The sequence below is a fragment of the Chenopodium album genome, chromosome 9 (assembly GCF_948465745.1).
Source record: "Chenopodium album chromosome 9, dcCheAlbu1.1, whole genome shotgun sequence".
In the NCBI taxonomy this organism is placed as follows: Eukaryota; Viridiplantae; Streptophyta; class Magnoliopsida; order Caryophyllales; family Amaranthaceae; genus Chenopodium; species Chenopodium album.
This window is the reverse complement of record NC_137842.1, coordinates 2,032,472-2,054,313: the sequence shown is the minus strand read 5'-3', so window position 1 is coordinate 2,054,313 and position 21,842 is coordinate 2,032,472. Positions and strand designations below refer to the sequence as shown.

General features: G+C 35.1%; 2 protein-coding genes across 2 annotated transcripts; both read left to right on the top strand.

Annotated features, from left to right (window-relative positions):
* Positions 1–298: 298 nt before the first annotated feature.
* LOC145558223 (uncharacterized) lies at positions 299–13,649 on the top strand. Its single transcript, XM_081619381.1, has 3 exons — positions 299–1,895; positions 11,036–11,475; positions 11,882–13,649. Exons 1-3 carry the CDS (start codon positions 435–437, stop codon positions 13,347–13,349), a joined length of 3,369 nt encoding a protein of 1,122 aa, XP_081475507.1. The 5' UTR covers positions 299–434; the 3' UTR covers positions 13,350–13,649.
* Positions 13,650–15,047: 1,398 nt separating this feature from the next.
* Positions 15,048–21,687, top strand: LOC145558221 (uncharacterized). Its single transcript, XM_081619380.1, has 9 exons — positions 15,048–15,353; positions 16,232–16,398; positions 16,646–16,750; positions 16,883–16,939; positions 18,582–18,662; positions 19,145–19,179; positions 19,314–19,403; positions 20,912–21,071; positions 21,176–21,687. The coding sequence occupies exons 1-9, from the start codon at positions 15,209–15,211 to the stop codon at positions 21,293–21,295; spliced, it is 960 nt and encodes a 319-aa protein (XP_081475506.1). The 5' UTR covers positions 15,048–15,208; the 3' UTR covers positions 21,296–21,687.
* The last annotated feature ends 155 nt before the right edge of the window (positions 21,688–21,842 follow it).

The window sequence follows — 21,842 nt, the reverse complement described above, 5'->3', positions numbered from 1 at the left end:
TCTATTTTTGGATTGCATATTTTTTTTTAATCACCTATGTTCTTAGTTTTTATAAACAAAAAAAAAAGAAAAAAAAGGTTTTGGCAGGAAATTTTCTAATAGAAACACGACACGTGTATTTGGGGATAAGATTGAGGATTATTTTAGTATATTAGTATTGATTTAACATGTGTGTCTAAATGGAACGTATTGGATTATTTTATTATATTAGTATTGATTTAACACGTGTGTCTAAATGGAACGTGTCAACTAAATAAACGGAAGGAGTGAGTATCATTTTGGAGGGAGAAATCACACATTCACACCGGATAAAAATCTTTGTCATCTCCCAAAAACTGTAAGAACCAGCTCAGTCTACGAAGCTCAAAACCACCACTTTCATGGCGGATTCAGCTCTTCAATAGTCAATATCATCTTCCATTAATCCACCTTCAATGGAGAAGCTCCCTTCGAAGAAAACCCATCTCACAGCTCAAGAATGGGAGTCTCTCATCGACGACTTTCACCATGGAAATTCTCATCGATGGTCTTCTTCAATCTCCTCACTCTCTCTCCTCGATTTTTCTCTCTCTTCTCTTCTCAAGAAGGATTTCCCTCTTTCCCTCAAACTCCATCTTCTCATCTTCCTCGACGAATTCGCCGATCAAATTTTTGTTTCTGATGATGAAGAACAAGTTCTTTCGAGATTGATTGATGCCCTTAAAGTTGTAATTCAATCCCCAATTGATGGGGTTTCGATCAATTACTCGCTTAAGGAGCAGATGCTTGTTTCTGTTACTTCGATTGTGATGACAATTTGTTCAATTAGGGTTAGGGTTTTTATGACTCAAATTGAGGTGTTGGTTGCGATTCTATTGACGATTATTAATCGGCCGAATCATGGGGTTGATCGGCAAACGAGGGCAATTGCTTGTGAATGTTTGAGGGAATTGGAGAGAGAATTTCCGTGTTTGTTGGCAGAAATTGTGGGGCATTTATGGGGGCTTTGTCAGAATGAACGAACTCATGCTTCTCAGAGTTATCTTTTATTGCTTTTAGAGGTAATTCATGACATTGTTGTTTGTAAATTGAATGTTGCTTCGATTTTTCGTACTGCTGTTCCTTTAGTTCCTTTTAATGTTCCGCAATGGGTGACTGCCTATAATGGGGAGGATAATGTGGAGGGTATGCATTTTGGGGTTGAATTGTCGGGTTCGAATGAGAAGGAGTTGAAGCGGGTGATGTCGTTTTTGTTGGAGAATTCCCAGGTTTTGACTTGTTGTGGGATGGTGGAGTTCATGTCTATGGTGATGCCATTGGCAGTTGGTTTGGAGCTTCATAATTCTTTGTTGAAGGTTCAGTTCACTGGGTTGCTTTATAACTATGATCCCTTGCTTTGGCATGTTGTTTTGATGCTTTGTAAACGGTTTTTGGATGCGTTTGATGGGGACGAGGCTGAGATATGTAAGCGGCTGGTGTTGATTGCCAAGGTGGGACAGCAGCCTTTGGTGTTTCGGTTACTGGTTCTTCATTGGTTGTTAGGTTTTGTCGAGTTGGTGTCTGAAAAAGATGTTGGGAAAAGGAAGTTAGTTGTTGGGATGAGCTCACATTTCTACCCGAATGTATATGATGCACTTGCATTGAAGTCATTGAAGCTGGATTTGATTGCATTTTGCTCTGTCATCATTGATTCATCTGTGAGCCAGGATGAGTTTTCAGGGAAATATGTGATGAAGTACTTTGAGGACGGTCTAGTCTGTGTATCAGGATTTAAATGGCTGCCACCTTGGAGCACGGAGACAGCAGTTGCTTTCAGGACCTTGCAAAAATTCTTGATTGGTGGATCAACTCATTCCAATGCTAATCCATCTGCCAGCAAAGATATCATGGAGTCTGCAATCTTCTGTGGTATACAGGTACATGCTCAATTTAGTGTCATTTACTCTTCCTTGTTTTGTTAGCTGAATACTGTATCAATCTTTCAATATTTTGGAAGTAATCATCGTATTAGAATTAGAGAACTCTTCGATTAAAAAAAAAATGGTAGTGCTTGTAATTCAATAATTTGAGGGGACCTCCAGTCCACGCAGGTGATAAGAAAGCATGCAAAATGCATGGCATGATTGTCATGGTTAGGTTAAGAATAATTTACTGGTCCAGTGTCCAGATGCTTGTGTTTTAGGCGGTCATTTTTGTTATATTGAACTTTTACTCCGTATGCCATCTTATATTCAAGTATTTAATTCATACAAAATAGCATGCATCTTATGTTTGAAGAATGTCACCTTTCAACAAATGAACAATTCACTCTATGACTAATAGAGTGAATCATGTCAACATACTGCTAATGATCTCTATTATATTATATAAGCCAATTCTTGAGGAGTTTGTTGTCCACCTATAATACCTAAAACACCCTTAGTTCTGATATAACGAGCTGCCATACATGTTTTTTGAAATGTGAGGCACTCATCTTGTGCATAGAGATCTAGTACTAATTAAACTGTGTTTCCAAACCCTTCTTATAGAATGATTTCCATATTGACTATCTTCGAGGGGTCTGTGGTGACATTGTGACAATAGTGGAAATCTCAAGAAATTGGTGCAATCTTAGTGACATCTTTTGTTTGTTCTCTTTTTTTTAGTTATGTCTTCACGTATCATATGGTCCAGTATGCTAGCTTCTCCAATATTTACTTTTTATACTAGCTTTTATTGGATTCTATCCTTTCTTGGTGGATTTCTTGAACTTCATTAAGGTTTTATCCAAAGTGAATGGTTGATTATGTTGACTCCTCATATATAAGGCAGACATGTGTAGAAGTTAAATTAATAAGGTTATGGCTTTGTGGGTGGATAGATAAATACGGAAATCATGTTGTATCGAGGGCTTTTAAATATTGGGATTTGGATACAAAAAAAATAGCTAGGCTGTGCTAGTTTGAGGGATCTAGGAGATAACCCTTGGAGCGTAATCAGTCTTCTGGTGCTGAATTGAAGAGTCTTTAGATGCAAACTAATGAGAAAGATGGAGGTGTAGGAGCTGTATGTGAGCAAAGATTTACACTTTGTTTGGATTGAGAAAACTGGATGGAAATGAAGAGAAGAGAAAAGAAGGGATCCATCCTCCATTGTTTGGAAACATTTGGTAGGAGGGAAGGGAAGGGAAAGGAAACAGAAGGTTTCATTTTCCCTCCCTTTTTAATCCTTCCAATGTTGGAAAGATTTGGAGGGAAAATGTAACCTTATTTTCTCCCTCCTCTTTCTTCTCCTTCCCTCCCTTCCCTTTCCCTTCCACTTTGCTTTTCCAAACAAATGGTTAGAGTTAGTATCATAGAAATATTAACATGTAGCAATTTTAGGAGTTATTTGGATTTTGGAATTCTATGCTGGCCATGTGCAATGTTCGCATAGTGCCATTCGCCCATTCTTTACTTATTAAGTGGTGGAGGGAGAGGAATGCAGATTTGACCCCTTTGTACTTTCATTGGTTGTTCAATAAGTGCCTGTGGGGGTTCAACTAAAATTGCATACTGTATGTTAATTTTCTTGATAAGAACCTTATTCAACATCCATACTTGGTTTAAGGTGTAAGATGCTCTAGTGGTCTAGTTGCTTGGAAGAGAAAGTTAAAGGACAAGCGGATTGCAGAATTCTGGAAGGTAGTTCAGTTGACTGTAGGAAGGAGGAAATTGGTGATATTTTAGGTGAAATTCCTACTCCTATTGAGCATTTGAATTTGGAAGTAATATATTACAGTATTTTGTATAGTTGGACTGTTGGAGTCACGTGCTTCAGCATAAGCATTTACCATCCTTTCGTCATGTTGCAAGTGATAATTCATGTTATTTATAAATCAGGTATTTGTGAATTGTTTATAGAAATTTTTTGTTTGGGTGGGTATACAGGCTTGTAAGCTTTAAGTTTATTGGAGGCATGTTACTCTATGTTTCTACTGGGCTTTAGTGCTTGACAGTTGACACGTCCTTGGTGTCCCTTCTAGTTTAGATCTTTATTATTTATCTCAAAATAGGGAACAAAAAAGTAAAAGACAGAAAGTAAAAGAAAGAAAGTAAAAAAAAAAAAAAAAAAAAAGGCATAGGCCCATGTACAGACACTACTACATTGTCACACACAAGTAGAGCTGTCAAAAGTTGACCCGACCTGAAACCAATCTTAGACTCGAGTTGACCCGAGTATGTGAGACCCGAACTCGAACATGAACTGATCTGGAGATGACCCGACCCAAATGTAACCCGTAAATTATTAACCTGAATCGAACCCGACTTGAATTGAAATTGACCCAAACTCGTTTTAACCCGAATTTAACCCGACTTGTTACTAACCTAACCTGAATTGAATTCAACCCGAGCGGTTCCTAACCCGACCCGAATTTAACCCAACATGTTACAAACCCGACCCGAAATCAACCCAACTTGTTATTGACCTAACTCAAATTCAACCCGACCCGAATTTTACCAAACCTATTATTAACCCGACCTACAAATTCAATTTGATCTGTTACTAACCCGACTCGAAATCAACACGACTTGTTATTGACTCGACCTAAATTAAACCCAAATTGTTCCCAACCCGATTTCAAATCACCTTTAATGCAATTTAGACTACCTTATTGTTGTTAATCAAAGCATTTTGTCTTGGGAGACCAAGTCGGTGCAAGCCAGCAAAAGGAAGGAGCAACATCCTCAAATTTAAGGGTTAAATATAGTATATATTTGTTGTATGGTCAAAGGAGATAATTATCTTCCTAAATTATAAACTATAGTTCCCTTGTATATTGCCATATATATTATAGTCAAAGGAAATAATTAGCTTGATAAAAATGATAATTATTTATTTATAATTAGTTGAACTCGAATATGACCTGACTTGGAAATGACCCCACGTGATTGTAACCTACAAATTATTAACTTGAACATAACCCGACTTGACTCCGAGAATGACCCGACTTGGAAATGACCCAACCTGATTATAACCCGCAAATTATTGACTTGAATCGAACCCAACTTGAACCCAAGAATGACCCGACCTAATTATAACTCACAAATTATTGACTTGAACCAACCCAACTCAAACCCGAAAATGACCCGACCTGATTCTAATCTGCAAATTATTACCTTGAACCGAACTCGACTCGAACCCGAGAATTACCCTAACCCGTTTCAACCCGTGAAAACCCGAATTAAACCCGACCTATTGTTCACCCGACCCGAATGTAACCCGACTTGTTATTAACCCGACCCAAACCCGATAGAAAGTATTACCCAACGTGACCCGACTCAAGCATGACCCAACCCAAACCCGACCCGCATAGGTTATGGAATTAATCCAAATTGACCCGACCCACTCTTACCGAACCAAACCCGACCCGTTTACCAGAATTGACAGCTCTACTCGAAACCTCCAAATATCTAAAAAAACGTGGATATTAGCCTTCAATTTTGGAATTTTTTGACTTTTTTTTTCACCCGGAAATAAAAATTGCTGAAATGTTTACCATGGTCCCTAATACCCTCCGGAAGTCCAATTGGCCGGATCCAATTTGCTTTTAAACGACCAATTTACCGGTTTACAACTTGCACCGATTTCATTAATTCAAGCCTACCACGAACATTTATGACAACATATAATGATCATATATGGATCCAAACGGCATAATATGATCCCGAGATGTATTCCCTAAAATCTCAATGCTTCCCGAAACATTCAACATTTCTCAAAAAGCGTGGATATTAGCCTTCAATGTTGAATTTTTTGACTGTTTTTCGCCCAGATATAAAAATTGCCAAATGTTTACCATGGTCCAAAATACCCTCCGGGAGTCCAATTGGGTGGGTTGAACCATCCTATTTCCCTTTAAGCGACCAATTTATCGGTTTACAACTTACACCGATTTCATTAATTCAAGCCTACCATGAACATTTATGACAACAAATAATGATCATATATGGTTCCAAACTACATTATATGACCCCGAGATGTATGCATGTATCCCATAGAGTTTCAAGACTTTTCGACACCGGGCCCAAAACCTCCAAAATTTCTAAAAAAGCGTGGGTATTAGCTTTCAATTTTGGAATTTTTTGACTTTTTTTCGCACGGAAATAAAAATTACCGAAATGTTTACAATGGTCACTAATACCCCCCCGGAGTCCAATTGGGTGAGTGGAACCATCTAATTTGCCTTTAAACGGCCAATTTACCAGTTTACAACTTGCACCGATTTCATTAACTCAAGCATACCATGAACATTTATGACAACAAATAATGATCATAAATGGTTCCAAACGACATTATATGACCCCAAGATATATTCCCTAAAATCTCAAGTCATTTCGACACCGGGTCACGAAACCTCCAAAATTTCTCAAAACGTGGATATTAGCCTTCAATTTTGGAATTTTTTTACTTTTCTTCGTCCGTTGTAAACCGTAAAAATTCAAAGCTGCTTTACATAATTAAGGAGGTAGAAAAATATACGGGAACAATGATTTTATTGATAATTTGTGGGTTACAACTCTCGTAGATCTCTTAATTCCTCTCTCCAAAGGGCTAGGGTTTTAATATTTGTTTGTAGTACGGGGCCTTGTCGGCTTATTCCATACTATTGACCACAATGTTTGGTAGTAGGAAGGAGATGGGTCTTTGTGACTTGTCCCTTCTTAGCCTAATTAAACTCTAGATTCGACCCTCTTTATATAGAGAGTCGTAGAGTAGTTTACAAGATAATAATCATATATTCTACGAGATCTTGAAGATAAATATCTTATTTTTTTTTATATTATCTCCTTATTACATATATCTGACACCTAATAATTAACAAAATTTCGGTGTCAACAAATGCCCTCTCGAGACTCGTTGTGGAGATTTGATATTGGATGCAACTTGGTCTCGAAATTTTATTGTAGAATTTGAAAGCAAATTTGGCATGCCCTTATCAAATCTACGAGTTTTGAAATTTGGAGAGCGGAGATGAAGAGAGAAAGTTGTCCCACCGAGCGTGCCAATTTGTAAACCATAAAAATTCAAACCTGCAATACATAATTAAAGAGGTAGAAAAATATACGGGAATAATTATTTTATTGATAATTTTTGGGTTACAACTCTTGTAAATCTCTTGATTCCTCTCTCCAAAGGGCCTGGGTTTTGATATTTGTTTATTGCACGGGGCCTTGTCGGCTTAATCCATATTATGTACCTACAATATTTGGTAGTAGGGAGGAGATGGGGTCTTTGTGACTTATTCCATCTGAGCATGGGGTCTTTTTGACTTATTCCATTTGAGCCTAATTAAACCCTAGATTCGACCCTCTTTATATAGAGAGTCGTAGAGTAGTTTACAAGATAATAATCATATATTCTACGAGAGATCCTGAAGATAAATATCTTATTTTTCTGACATTATCTCCTTATTTACATATATCTGACACCTAATAATTAACAAAATTTCGGTGTCAACACTTGTAAATAAAAATTATCGAAAATGTTTTCCATGGTCCCTAATATCCTTTGGGAGTCCAATTGGGTTGGTGGAACCATCCAATTTGCCTTTAAATGGCCAATTTAATTACTGGTTTATAACTTGCACGGATTTCATCAACTCAAGCATCTTACGAACATTTATGACAACATATAATGATCATATATGGTTTCAAACGACATCATATGACCCCGAGATGTATCCCCTAAAATATAAATACTTTTCTACACCGGGCCCCAAAACCTCCAAAATTTCTCAAAAAGCGTGGATATTAGCCTTCAATTTTGAATTTTTTTTATTTTTTTCGCCCGGGAATAAAAATTGCCGAAATGTTTACCATGGTCCCTAATACCCTCTGGGAGTCCAATTGGGTGGGTAGAACCATCCAATTTGCCTTTAAATGTCCAAATTACAGGTTTACAACTTGCACAAATTTCATTAATTCAAACCTATCATGAACATTTATGACAACAAATAATGATCATATATGGTTCCAAACGACATTATATGACCCCGAGATGTATCCCATAGAATTTCAAGACTTTTCGACATCGGCCCCGAAACCTCCAAAATTTCTCAAAAAACGTGGATATTAGCCTTCAATTTCGGAATTTTTTGACTTTTTTTCGCCCAAAAATAAAATTTGCCGAAATGTTTACCATGGTCCCCTAATACCCTTCGGGAGTCCAATTGGGTGTGTGGAATCATTCAGTTTGCTTTTAAATGGCCAATTTACAGGTTTACAACGGCCAATTTAATTAACTTGCACCGAACCCGACTTGAACCGAAATTGACCCAAACCCGTTTTAATCCGTCAAAACCCGAATTAAACCCGACTTGTTACGAACCTGACTTATTCAACCTGACCCGTTCCTAACCTGACCCGAATTTAACCCAACATGTTACAAACCTGATCCGAAATAAACCCGACTTGTTATTGACCTGACCCAAATTCTACCTGTTATTGACCCGACCCGAATTTTACCATACCTATTACTTACCTTATCCAAAAATTCAACCCGATGTGTTACTAACCCGACTCGAAATTAACATGACTTGTTATTGATCCGACAACCATTGTTCCTGACGTGATTGCAAATCACCTTAAATGCAATTTAGACCACCTTATTATTGTTGATAAAAGCATTTTTATTATTAATCAAAGCATTTTGTCTTGGGAGACCAAGTCGGTCCACGCCAGCAAAAGAAAGGAGGATCATCCTCAAATTTAAGAGTTAAATATAGTATATATTTGTTGTATGGTCAAAGGAGATAATTATCTTCCTAAATTATAGACTATAGTTCCCTAGTATATTGCCATATATATTATAGTCAAAGAAATAATTAGCTTGATAAAAATGATAATTATCAATTTATAGTTAGTTGAACCCGAATATGACCTGACTTGGAAATGACCCGACCTGATTGTAATCTGCAAATTATTGACTTGAACATAACCCAACTTGAATCCGAGAGTGACCCGACTTGGAAATGTGTCAACCTTATTATAACCAGCAAATTATTGACTTGAACCGAACCCGACTTGAATCCTAGAATGACCCGACTTGAAAATGACCCGACCTGATTATAATCCTCAAATTATTGACTTGAACCGAACCCGACTCAAACTCGAGAATGACCTGACCTGATTCTAACCCACAAATTATTGACTTGAACCGAACCCGACTCGAACCCGAGAATTATTCTATCCCGTTTTAACCCGTGAAAACCCGAATTAAACCCGACCTATTGTTCACCCGACTTGTTATTAACTCTACTTAAACCCGAATCAAGCATGACCTAACCCAAACCCGACCCGCATAGGTTATGGAATTAATCTAAATTGACCCGACCCGAGTTGACCTGACCCACTATTACTCGACCCGTTTACCCGAATTGACAGCTCTACACAAATGGCAGTCAAAGACTTTTTTTTTTTTTTTTTTTTTTTTTTTTTATAATTTTTTTTATTGTGTTTGCTTGTTCATATTTGCACGAGTTTTGCTAAAAGTATCTTAATTTGAAACAAATGTAATTGCAAGAAACATTTGTAAGTTTTGTAACTTTATTTTTGGAGGTGACTCTGATTCTGAATTAATTATTACCTCTGTTTTCCGAAGTTCTTCATGCTTTCCGTTTTCATTCTCCCCCCCCCCCCCCCCCCCCCCCCCCCCCCCCAAAGTGAAAGTACCCACACAGTTCACCTTTATGGGGTGGGGGGTAAATTTGGGACTTTTAATACTGAATAAGAAAAACGGAGGTAGTATCAATATGAAATAGTATGCATTGAACAGAATCTGTGTATGTGGCTTCAGAGCTAGCTACTCTGTTAAGTTTGTGTATAATATTTCACCAACGACACTCTATATATACCAAATTAATACTTTAATAGAAGACATCAAAAAATGATTTTAAGAGATTCAATGACTTGGAAAGGAAGCATCGATTAGTCAGTATCATCTACTCTCCTCTAGTTGAGATTTAGAAATATTTAATTATTTTTTCTTCTCCTTTATTCCTTGTATGATTACATTATGTTGACTAGCCAATTGTACTTTAAGAAACATAAGTTTTTTCTTCTGTTTTTTACTTTTGTTCATTTCAATACATAGGAAAGGAGTTGTATCATGATTAAGTATAAATTTGAATTCCTAGACTGCAAAGTTTCTTGGAGAAACACAATCAACCAACAATTTGTTATGGCCATTTTGCTAGTAATTATTTGTATTTTCTGTGTGCATGTCTTTCTTTCTTTCTTTTTTTCAGTTTTTTTTTTTTTTCAGAACTCCATAATTTGCTACTTGGCATTTTTCTTTTCTGCAAAGTTGTTTTCATCTAGAAACCTTGAAGGATGGGTCTGGCTCAAGTAATTTACTGCCCATCATAGTTTCATGTTCCTGGCCGTAAGCAAGAACAATAACACTCACCAATGATTAGAACAAATGAAAATTTTATCTATAATATTTGGTATAAGTGATACTTATCCTTTATATGATAGCCATTTTATTGAGTAGCTATCTTATTTGAAATAACGAAACAGCTTAAGGTATCCGTGTTTAATACTCAAAAGTATTTTTAAAGAGCTGCTTGAGTCAAGGGCAAGCTTCTCTCTAGGCTTATATCTGAAATCCACTAGACAAATAGGCATTAAGAGATATAAAACACAAGAAAAAATTTCTCTGTTATAATGAGGAGTGGGTTCTGTCCATCAAATCCATCATTTATATTTATTGTGTGTTTCAGTGTTTTCCCTGATTAATTTAATTTTCCCCCATTTCTCTTCGTCCCTATATTGAGATTTACTTACAGCGGAAAAAGAGGGTTTTTTTTTTGGGCGGGGGGGTGGGAGGGGCGGTAAGAGTAAGGGTTATTCTCACAAGATCTGCCTTGCTTTTCAGTGTTGATACAGTTGTTGTCTCCATCCTCTATGGACAAAACATGGATAGTGAAGCTTTCTACTTTGTAAAGTTTATCTTATGGTTTATAGCCACAAATTTCTATTTTGTTAAGTTTATCTTATGGTTTACAGCCACAATTTTCATTTGTGCATTGCAGACAATGTTGGTGAAGTTGCTATCAGACTTCCAAAAGTTGGTTCCTGTGGTTGTTACTTTGATTGATCGATTATTGAGCTGTAAAAAGCACTGCTACCTTGGGGAGAAGCTGCTTCAGATCATTGATGAGCACCTACTTCCTAAGATTGTCATAAACTATCGATTTTCTTCTTATTTCCTGATTTTTGATAGAATTGGGAAAAATGATTCAGTACCTCCTCAAAGATTGCTGGAGTTGCTTACGAAGTTCACAATTTTTCTTGTTGAGAAGCACGGTCCAGATACTGAAGTGAAATACTGGTCCCAAGGAAGCAAAGTCCTTGGCATTTGCCGAACAATGCTTTTGCACCACCATAGTTCCCGTTTGTTTATGGGACTCTCTCGACTTCTTGCATTTACAACTCTGTATTTTCCTGATCTGGAGGTTCGTGACAATGCAAGGTACTGTCATGAATCTTATATTGTCATCCCTGTAGTGTCCCACTTTACTTTCTGCACTCCATATCAATAACATATAGATTCTCAGCTTTCTGCTTTCATGTTCTATGATTCTTCAATTCTGGAGATAGTAATTTATATGCATTTCCATACAAAGTTTACAAACTAGGGCATGTGGGATGTAGCCCTCTATATTTTAGGGGGGTATTTTTTATAAACAAAGTTATCTGAGGAAAAAAAAAAATCATTGGGCTTATATTTGGGCCTTCTATGTGCCTTTAAATTGTGATTCATTTTTGTTCAGCAGACACAAAATTATGTTTATGTGATAAAGGTTACGGCTTTAGAATCTTCTTCATGCTCTCTTTCACCTTAGGGAATATTAATTTATCTGTTCTGTGATTTGTAGGATTTACCTACGAATGTTGATATGCATACCTGGAAAAAAACTCAAGCATATGCTGAACCTTGGGGATCAATTGGTTGGCATCTCACCATCACCTCATGCAAGTTCTACATTTAATGTTCAATCTCCTCGGTTTTCTGAGGATCTTAAGAAATCCAGAAGTATTTCATCTTACATCCATCTTGAGCGGATGATACCACTGCTTGTGAAGCAATCTTGGTCATTGTCTTTACCAGCTATTGATTATGACGTTGACAAGAATGGCTATGTGGATGGCATCAAGGATAGTGAATCACAGTTGAATGATAAAGATTCCAGTGACTATAAAGCTACCGACTTTTCCCCTGACAATAAAAGATTAGATCAACCTCAAGAACCTCTACGAGTTATGGATTCCAAAATTTCAGGGACTTTGGATATATTGAGGAAGCATTTTTCATGTATTCCTGATCCCAGGCACATGTCAGGGATCAAGATTAGAATTCCCTGTTCTTTGAGGTTTAGATCTGATCATTTCAACCGCATATGGGGATCAGATTCAACAGGGGAGGTTGCTAATGAATTAGATGCACTGCCTGCAATGTATGGAATAGTTCTCAAGTTCTCGTCCTCTGCTGCTTATGGTTCTATACCATCATATCATATCCCATTTCTTCTTGGTGAATCAACTTTTGTGAGTCCCCGGAAGAAAGAGTCACTGGACATAGTCCCTGCTGGAATCCCCTCTAGTGAAAAGTCAGTCTCTAAGTCACCAGTTACCATTGAATTGGAACCACGAGAACCTGTGCCAGGTCTTGTTGATGTTTCCATTGATGCAAATGCAGAAAATGGTCAGCTTATACATGGCAAGCTTCAGGGGGTCTCAGTTGGAATTGAGGACATGTTTCTCAAGGCTGCTGCCCCATCTGAAATACTGGAAGGTGCAGTTCCTGAATATTACTCCCGCCTTTTTAATGCTTTGTGGGAAGTATGTGGTACCTCTTCCAGTGCTGGCCGGGAGACATTTTCACTTAAAGGCGGGAAGGGATTTGCAGCAATCCATGGAACACAATCTGTCAAACTCCTCGAAGTTCCTTCAATATTTGCAGTTCGTATTGTGGAAAGATATTTAGCTCCCTTTGTTGTTGGTGTGATTGGCGAATCTCTTGTGGAGATTGTGAAGGATGGGGGCTTAATCCAGGATGTTGCGTGGATGGATAAGTCGTCAGATTCTGCTGATGGAAATAACTCAGTTGCAAAGTCTGCTGGTGGTCCACTATATCTCACATACTTGGATAACGAAGATGGTAAGATCAACATTGGTAAGACAAACATGGGATGCTTTCAAGTGTTGATATTTTTACCTCCCCGTTTTCATCTTCTCTTTCGGATGGAAGTATCTGATTTTTCCACACTGGTACGAATTAGAACAGATCACTGGCCTTGTTTAGCCTACATTGATGAATATTTGGAAGCTCTTTTTTCTTCATAGATGGAGTTAGTCTATTCCGCGGCTATATTTTGTAGAGAGGAAATTCATTCTGTTTTCTCTTATTTGCCTTGTGGCGGTTAATTACAATTTTCTGTTCAGATTCTTTTCCCAGATTGTTTTTTAGTTGGGAAAATATTCTTTTTGCATCCGAAATAAAAGATGTACATATTTGAGTCTCTGTCACTCATGTAGTGTTTTTGTATATGAAATTTCGAGTTGTTTCTGGCAGTATACTTCCCCGAGAATATGGAGTTACAGTTGATTCCAAAATTTTGGTATAGATCTGGCTGTTGACTGTAAGCTGCTGGTTTTTTTTTTTTTTTTTTTTTCGAACTGGCAATTTTATTTTTTTTTTTGTTTTTTTTTTTTTTTGGTGTTTAGAGAGCCACAAGGGCAGGGGTGAGAATCGATCCCAAGATTTTTTGAAATCGGGAGGGAAACTCTAACCACTTGAGCTATCCCTCACTCTCTTCGAACTGGCAAATTTGATCAAGTGGCAAAACCCTACTGAATATAAATGTGTGATCGGTACAGTCGTATAATCCTCTTGATAGTACTTTTGGGGGGATAGAAAGTCCCTTGTAATAGTCAAGTAGTTTGAAATTTGAAATCCTTCTCGCACTCCAGCTACTACGCCCCAACTTTGATTCTCTTCTTCTGAATCTTCACATTACAATTGCATGAAAAAAAAAATGACCTAAAGCAATAAGCAACCAATTATTTTTTCAAAAAAAAAAAAATAAGCAACCAATTATGTTCACCAAAAAAAAAAAACAACCATCTACGCTACTTGTTTTTTGACCACCCTCCTCCCCCACACACCTTACTTACCTTACTTTTTTTTTTTTTTTTGAATAGACTTACTTGCCTTACTTTGTTTCATCTTTCATCTCCTTATTCTCCTATTCCCTTACACGCTTCTTATCTAAAGTTGGTATTCCATCCTTTATTCCTACTAGGTTTTTTTTTTTTTAATTTTCGTTGATAAGGCGAAATGTCTTATCGGATCAGAATCCTCTCACAGGTCCTTCTAACCCGATTTAACGAGCCAAGCACTCTAGAAGTGTTGGGGTGGGGGGGGGGGGGGAGTAAGGGAATTCTCACTCCTAAAAATGAGTCAATTTATATATTCAATTATTAAAACATTTATTTCGTCCCATAAAAAATTATTTATATAATTTTTATATGATATATACATATTTTAAAAACTTCATTAAATTTCATTTTTCATTCTTAATCCCCGTAAAAATAAACAAAAATATCTATACAAGCAGGGTTAGTGAAAAAGAAGACGTAAATGAGCCGAGACTATATAAATCGGAAAAAGTCTTGTATACATTAATTTTATTGTAAAACGGTCCGTTTGAGCATAACTTAAACTATTTTATGGTAACTTTAACCAATTAATGAATACCCTTTAATTTGTTGTTTGTTTGAATTTTATTTTAATGTTTAATTTCTTATAGATACGTGACTACATACTGTAAAAACAAGGATGATTAATCTAATACATTATAAGTTTTTTGTAAGATAAAATTTATTAATAGAAAAATAATAATTTTTGCAATATAAAGATACTCATAAATACTTTTGAAATAACTTTAACTCGTTTGATAATAAATTAACATAAACCGGCATTTTTGGAGAATTTGTGTATAAAATCGATACCGAGCTAGACATGGTTTTACTAGAATTTGCCGATACACACTGTAAATCTGTAATAGTCTAGTCAGTAGGCTCACTGCCACTCACTACTTCACCAGATAAAAATCTATCCAGAAGAATCAACTCAAACAACCACCCAATTCTCTTTACTCTGCCATTGATTATCAACTAACTACACTCTTCATAGTTGCAGAATGGAGACTCTTTCAAGAGGAAGCTGCCCAGTTTTTATGAACATCTTTTTTGCCAGAAATTCAAATCAAAGTAATACAATATTGTTTCCCAAATCATCTTCACTAAGAAATCCCACTGTTTCTGTCCTTAAATCCCCTTCTCAAGGTTACTTCTATAAATCCTTACTTTTAATTTTCTTGCTTCTTGCAACATTTTCATGAATTTGTGTTTTAGAATTATGGGTTTTTAAAATTAACCCTTTTTATGGTAAATTTAAGAAATTTCATGGATGAGGTGATCTGGGTGTTGTGAATTTTAGAGTAAATTCATCATTTTGAGTTGGGATTGTGTAAATGAAGCATTTATTTACTTATAATGGACTGAAATTCATACTATTTGTTCCCTATCTTATTTCTTGCTCTGGAATGTTGTGTTTCGGCATTATTCTTAAGTTCAAATTAAATTTTTTCTTAATCTTGAGTTATGATTGTATTGGTTTTGTGTAGCTAGATTTCCATGATTCGCCTTCTTGTGGCAGTTTGTTGTCGTTGTCGTTGTCGTCTTTGTCAGTGGTGTATGAATTCAGGTGAAAGGAATAGTACCTTGTTTTTTTATAAAGAATTATCTAATGTCTTACCAAACTAGAAGTTGGCCTTAGGTGGATCAAATTGGCAAAAGCAAAGATTTACATTGTGTACTTGTATGTTCTACCATGAATCCGAGCTTAATTTTTCGATGTGCTTGCTGTCGTAAAGCCGGTTGAATTGGCAATTGCAAAGACTCAATTTTAATAGAATTGAACATATCTTTCAAATTGCCTTACCTCGGGTTGATAGAACACTATACTTTGGTGTGCTTAAGTTGGTGATTGATGGTAGAAATCTCATGGAGTGCTTTGATATTGTCCATGATAAGCAGACCTCAACTTGTAAAAATTGAAATTATTGACTATATTGTGCTCATGTGGCCATGTCTGAAATTATAAGCTGAATAAGGCTGCTCTATTATGACGTCATGCTTATATCTTTTCTGATCTTCTTCAGCAAGTGAACGTGCTGATGAAGATGTTTTGCGAGAATTTTTCCGGGATAGACAGTTGAATGGAGATATTATAACAAAATACTCTGATAGATTTTTTAAGAAAGAGGTAATGAGAGTCATTGATGATGAAGCTGCTGATGTAGATTATAGCTCTCAACCAAATACAGAGGTATCGCGGCACTTTTTAGTTCTCCATTTGTTCTTTGTAGATAATGGTGTAGTTAAGTTTGCCTATAAACCTAGAACTTTATTCAAATATATCTGGAATTGACCTGATGCATTTTTAGTTTTCTCTAGATAGCCACAGATTTATTATTCTTTCTAGTATCTAGTATTTTAAGTGATACCTGCATGTCTTTAATTTACCATTTCGATTTTCGCATGTTTCAATTTTCTTATGATCTAAGTATTGTCAGGCCTTGACTGATGAGCCTGACGCAGGGTTTCTAAAATTGACAACAACTCAAGAATGGTTGATGGGTGAAACTTCTGCACCAATCAATAGGAAGCCAACCAATAAGGTCTGGTTTAACATCTGCCTCATGCTTGCTAATGCTTCCTTCTTTCCTCAACCTTTTGTATTTGTAGGCTGTTATACAAATTCACTTTTTGAGGACAAACAGACAACTTACTGATTCGGCATCTGATAATAGGAAATACAGGACGATAGGGAAAAAAGAAGGAGGCTCAACTTTCTAAATTATGAAGCTGTAAGACCCTTGATTGTACATGCATGAAAATAGCTACTCATTGCCTATGTTTTTCTTGCCTCAGCATCAAGATTATATTGAAATTATGTTATATCTGATATCTTTTAGATGATGATGTCCTATTATATTTGCTTTTACATGAGAAATTGAGAAGTGATGATAATAAATACTATCCAATTAAGAATTTCTGTTTGTTAAATTATGTCTGACCTTCATTGAGGACGACACTCCACACCAAAGCTGGATCAATTATCTTTTTTCTAAAAAATTTAGTTGAATTTCTCATAAATTTCCTACTGGAAGCTATCTTTAATTAATGAATCAACTTAAACCTCTCTCCTCTCTTCTCCTCATATCTTTTACTTATCAATGACATATTTGGCAGACACTTCTCATAGTAGTTGATGTAAATGAATCTTTAATAAATACTACAACATAGTACATTTTTTTACTGTTTTAACTCAAATACTCGATAGAATGTCAGCTCTGTATTCAAAAAAAAAAAAAAAATGTCAAACTCTGTATATTCTATCTGCATCCCTTTGTTAGTATAAACTTTCTTTTATACAGGAATATGTCAAGCCTTTTACTTTTTGCAGCAGAGGACTCTAAAAACATTCAATGTAGGCCAAAATGGTTAAACAAAGAGTTCTTGGTGCATTCCAAACAAATCTCTAAATATCCAATAGAAGAACTGGTTATATTATTTTATTTTATTTTTTTTTGAAAGAGAACTGGTTATATTAGTGATTAACAGGAATAGGGTGCAAATTCATCATTAAGATTGATATGAGGTTGGAGCATCTGCTTATAAACTACTCCCTCCGTCCCTAAAAGATTTATAAAGTAGTTTACAATCAATTTATGATCAGAGATTAAATATTACCCTTATGCTAATTCCTTGACGGGGAGTTTGGCATGTGGGAATGGGAATTTGGGAAATATAAAGTGGAAGTGGGAATGGGAATTGGTAAGTGGGAGTTTGTCAAATATTCCCAATCTCTTGTTTGGCATATAACTTGGAATAAAATTAGGATTAAAGGCCGAAATTACAATTTTAACCTTATTGTCTTAAATCTCAAAGACTCAAATTTGATATGCATTATTAAGTTGAGGGCAATTATGTCTTTTACATAGCTAGAGAACTCCCACCATTTTATTACCTACCCCCCTAGGTAATAAAATGGTGGGAATAGAGGGTAAATATTCTCAAGCTTATTCCCACTCCCTAAACTAATTCCCATCAAACAAACATGGGATTATGGAGACTTGGGAAGTTGGGATTAATATTCCTATTCCCACCTCATAATCCCACATTCCAAACACCCCCTCAGGGAAAAAATTTAATTCTACAGTAGATTTAAGGTTTGTACAATTATTTGTGATGGCCTAAGAAATATTCATATTCCTGAGTGTAGTCAAACAGTGATTGGTACTGTTCCTGACCTTTTTTCTTATGCTAATTATCATGATGGGAAATTCTTGAATATATTAGCCACAGTAAAATAATGATAAAAATAACTATTTTTTTATTTTTTATTTCCTTATCTAAATTCTCTAATTTTTACCATGGATCAATCTCCTAGTTTTTCTAGCTTATTGGTCATTAACGTTGCTGATGTTAGCATGATTGCATTTCCAGCTTAAGAGGGAATTGCAGTTCATGACTTTGGGGATTGGAGCCGCCTGTACTGGGTATTGCTTATTCATATTCTCAATCCAGGTAAGATGAGTAAAAGGAAATTATGTACAGTTGGTAGTCTCATTAATGCAGATAACAAGCTTCTATCTACAAAAAACTTGACTATAAAGCTACTACGTAACTGCATCTCTGGCTTCTCTTTCAAACTGTATTTCTTGCTTATCCAATAAGTTGTCATGAGTAGTGCAAGTGCAACTTACGAAGAACCACCTACTATGTTTATTAATGTGGTCAATTAATTCCTTCTAAAAATTCTTTAATATGCTTAAGAAGATATGTACTACAGGAGGTGAGTTTTAATCACAAGAAAAAATTTTACGGAGTATATTCTTTAATATAAATATAATAAATCTTGAAACAATGAAAACTCTGAAGCTATACCTAATCTTCTGTTATAATACTTTTTTTTTTTTAATTATAGCAGGTGATAGTATTTCTGAACCTGGTATAGTGGTATATGATTCTATTTTCTTACTTATGCATTTCTTTTGTATGTTTCTTAGGCAGCAGTGAGTTATGCTTCAGGAGTTGGATTTAGGTTAGTTACCTTCTTTAATAGTTAAATTCTAGGTGCTGGTGAACTTGAATATTGTGAAAGTTGATTAAGTTGAAGCCAAGCCTTTGAGTTTCTCTGTAACTACTCAGCTAATATTTGTCATTAAACTCTTGCAGTTTCTTGTATCTACAACTTTTGTACCAGCATGCAGACAACATATCACAGGATTCAGTTCCACAAATTTTCCGGCAAAAGAAAACAAAGAAGTACACCTTTTTCGCCTTTCTTACTATGCTAAACGTTTAAAAATATATATATATATATATATATATATATATATATATATATATATATATATATATATATATATATATATATATAGGGGGAGGCTCTCGTGAGAATTTTTCTTATGTGAGAATTTTTCTTATGTGAGAACACTCTTTATGTTCTAAATTTTTACTTGTATGTTCTAAATTTTAAATCTGATGTTCTAAATTTTTCCTTAGGTGTTCTAAATTAAATCAAATGTTCTAATTTAGTATTCACATGTTCTAAACCATAAATTAGTTAAGTTTAATATCATAAATTTTAAATAACTTGTTCCAAAATTTTAACTTATATGTTCTAAATTTTAAAATGTGTGTTCTAAGATTTTTAATTATATGTTCCAGATTTTAAAGCGTATGTTCTATATTTTTACTCGTATGTTCTAAATTTTTTACTCACACTTTCTATATTCTATATTTGTTTGTTCTAAATTTTTATTCACATGTTCATAATCTTAAATCAAATGTTCTAAATTGTACTCATATGTTTAAAATTTCATAAAGCAGATTTTATAAATTTTTAATCACTTGTTCTAATTCTTAAATCAAATGTTCTAAACATATTACTCACTTAGATGTTCTAAATTATTACTCAGACGTTCTAAATTTTAATTTCAGACGCATGTTCTAAATTTTTACTCATATGTTCTAAACTTTTACTCACATGTTCTAAATTTAAAATCAGTTCTCATATAAGTATGAATTCTCACATATGAACCTATTCTCACCGGATCCCTCCCCTATATTGTATGTTCTAAATTTTAAATATGATGTTCTAAACTTTTCCTTAGGTGTTCTAAATTAAATCAAATGTTCTAATTTAGTATTCACATGTTCTAAACCATAAATTAGTTAAGTTTAATATCATAAATTTTAAATAACTTGTTACAAAATTTTAACTTATATGTTCTAAATTTTAAAATGTGTGTTCTAAGATTTTTAATTATATGTTCCAGATTTTAAAGCGTATGTTCTATATTTTTACTCATATGTTCTAAATTTTTTACTCACACTTTCTATATTCTATATTTGTTTGTTCTAAATTTTTATTCACATGTTCATAATCTTAAATCAAATGTTCTAAATTTTACTCATATGTTTAAAATTTCATAAAGCAGATTTTATAAATTTTTAATCACTTGTTCTGATTCTTAAATCAAATGTTCTAAACATATTACTCACTTAGATGTTCTAAATTATTACTCAGATGTTCTAAATTTTAATTTCAGACGCATGTTCTAAATTTTTACTCGTATGTTCTAAACTTTTACTCACATGTTCTAAATTTAAAATCAGTTCTCATATAAGTATGAATTCTCACATATGAACCTATTCTCACCGGATCCCTCCCATATATATATATATATATATAAGATTACATCCTAGTTATTTAGATAGCTAATGTTGTGCTTCTCTGCCCCTTACCTGTCTGCTGTCATACTGATCAGAATTGGAATACGAAGTGAGGATCTGAGAGATTCACTTGAAAAATCAGTCAAGGGAAGTGGGATCGCTCTTTCGTCTCCAAGACTTGTAATCCCTGCAGCAATATATGGAACATGGGTCCTGCTTCACCAGAACTTCGCTACTGATCTCTTTGATTTCCAGGTATTACACAAACTGTTTAAAGGTTATTTCATAATGTGGCTGGGAGTTTTGATATCTACGAATTTGGTCTTAAGCTCTTAACTATCCTTCTGATTCATTGTTAGATTGTGCCTGCTATGTTGGGATTATTTGCTTACAAAGCTGCCGCGCTCGTTCAAGTTTATAGAGATAATGAAGACTTACAATTCATCTTTCCAGATACCGAGGAAAGCTCAGGTGTCTGAAATCTCATGTCTTGCTTCGAACATGGAACATTTTACCTTCCCCAGTTCAGAAAGCTATTGTTAATACCGAAACTGACATTTTGAGGCTGGAACACACTTTTTCTTGGTCAAAAATTCTGTGTATGAGTTGGTTTGATCTGTATGTAATGTAGGATACTAGGAGGCATATGAAGTACAGAGATCCAACTTTCTGCCTTTGTAGGTACTATAGCATATGATAATATATTTGTTGTACCCTTTCTGTTTGAGCTATGCCATTAGTAAGCCATCCCCTTTACATTTTCTTTCTTTGAATTTGGACCGGCGTCCGTCCTAAACTTCGTGAAGTTTCTCAATGTACAGATTAATCATGGATTTATGAGTTATGTAAAAATGAAAGGATTGTTAGCTAAGGCGATAGTTGATCTAGATCAGGTTTCTTTTGAACCAGATTTGTTTATAAAACAAAAGATAAAAATTGTACGGTAAAACAATTTTAGTCTACTGTTTTTTATAATTGCACCATTTTTTGTTTGAAAGTCTCATCATCTCTCTCCTACATTTACCA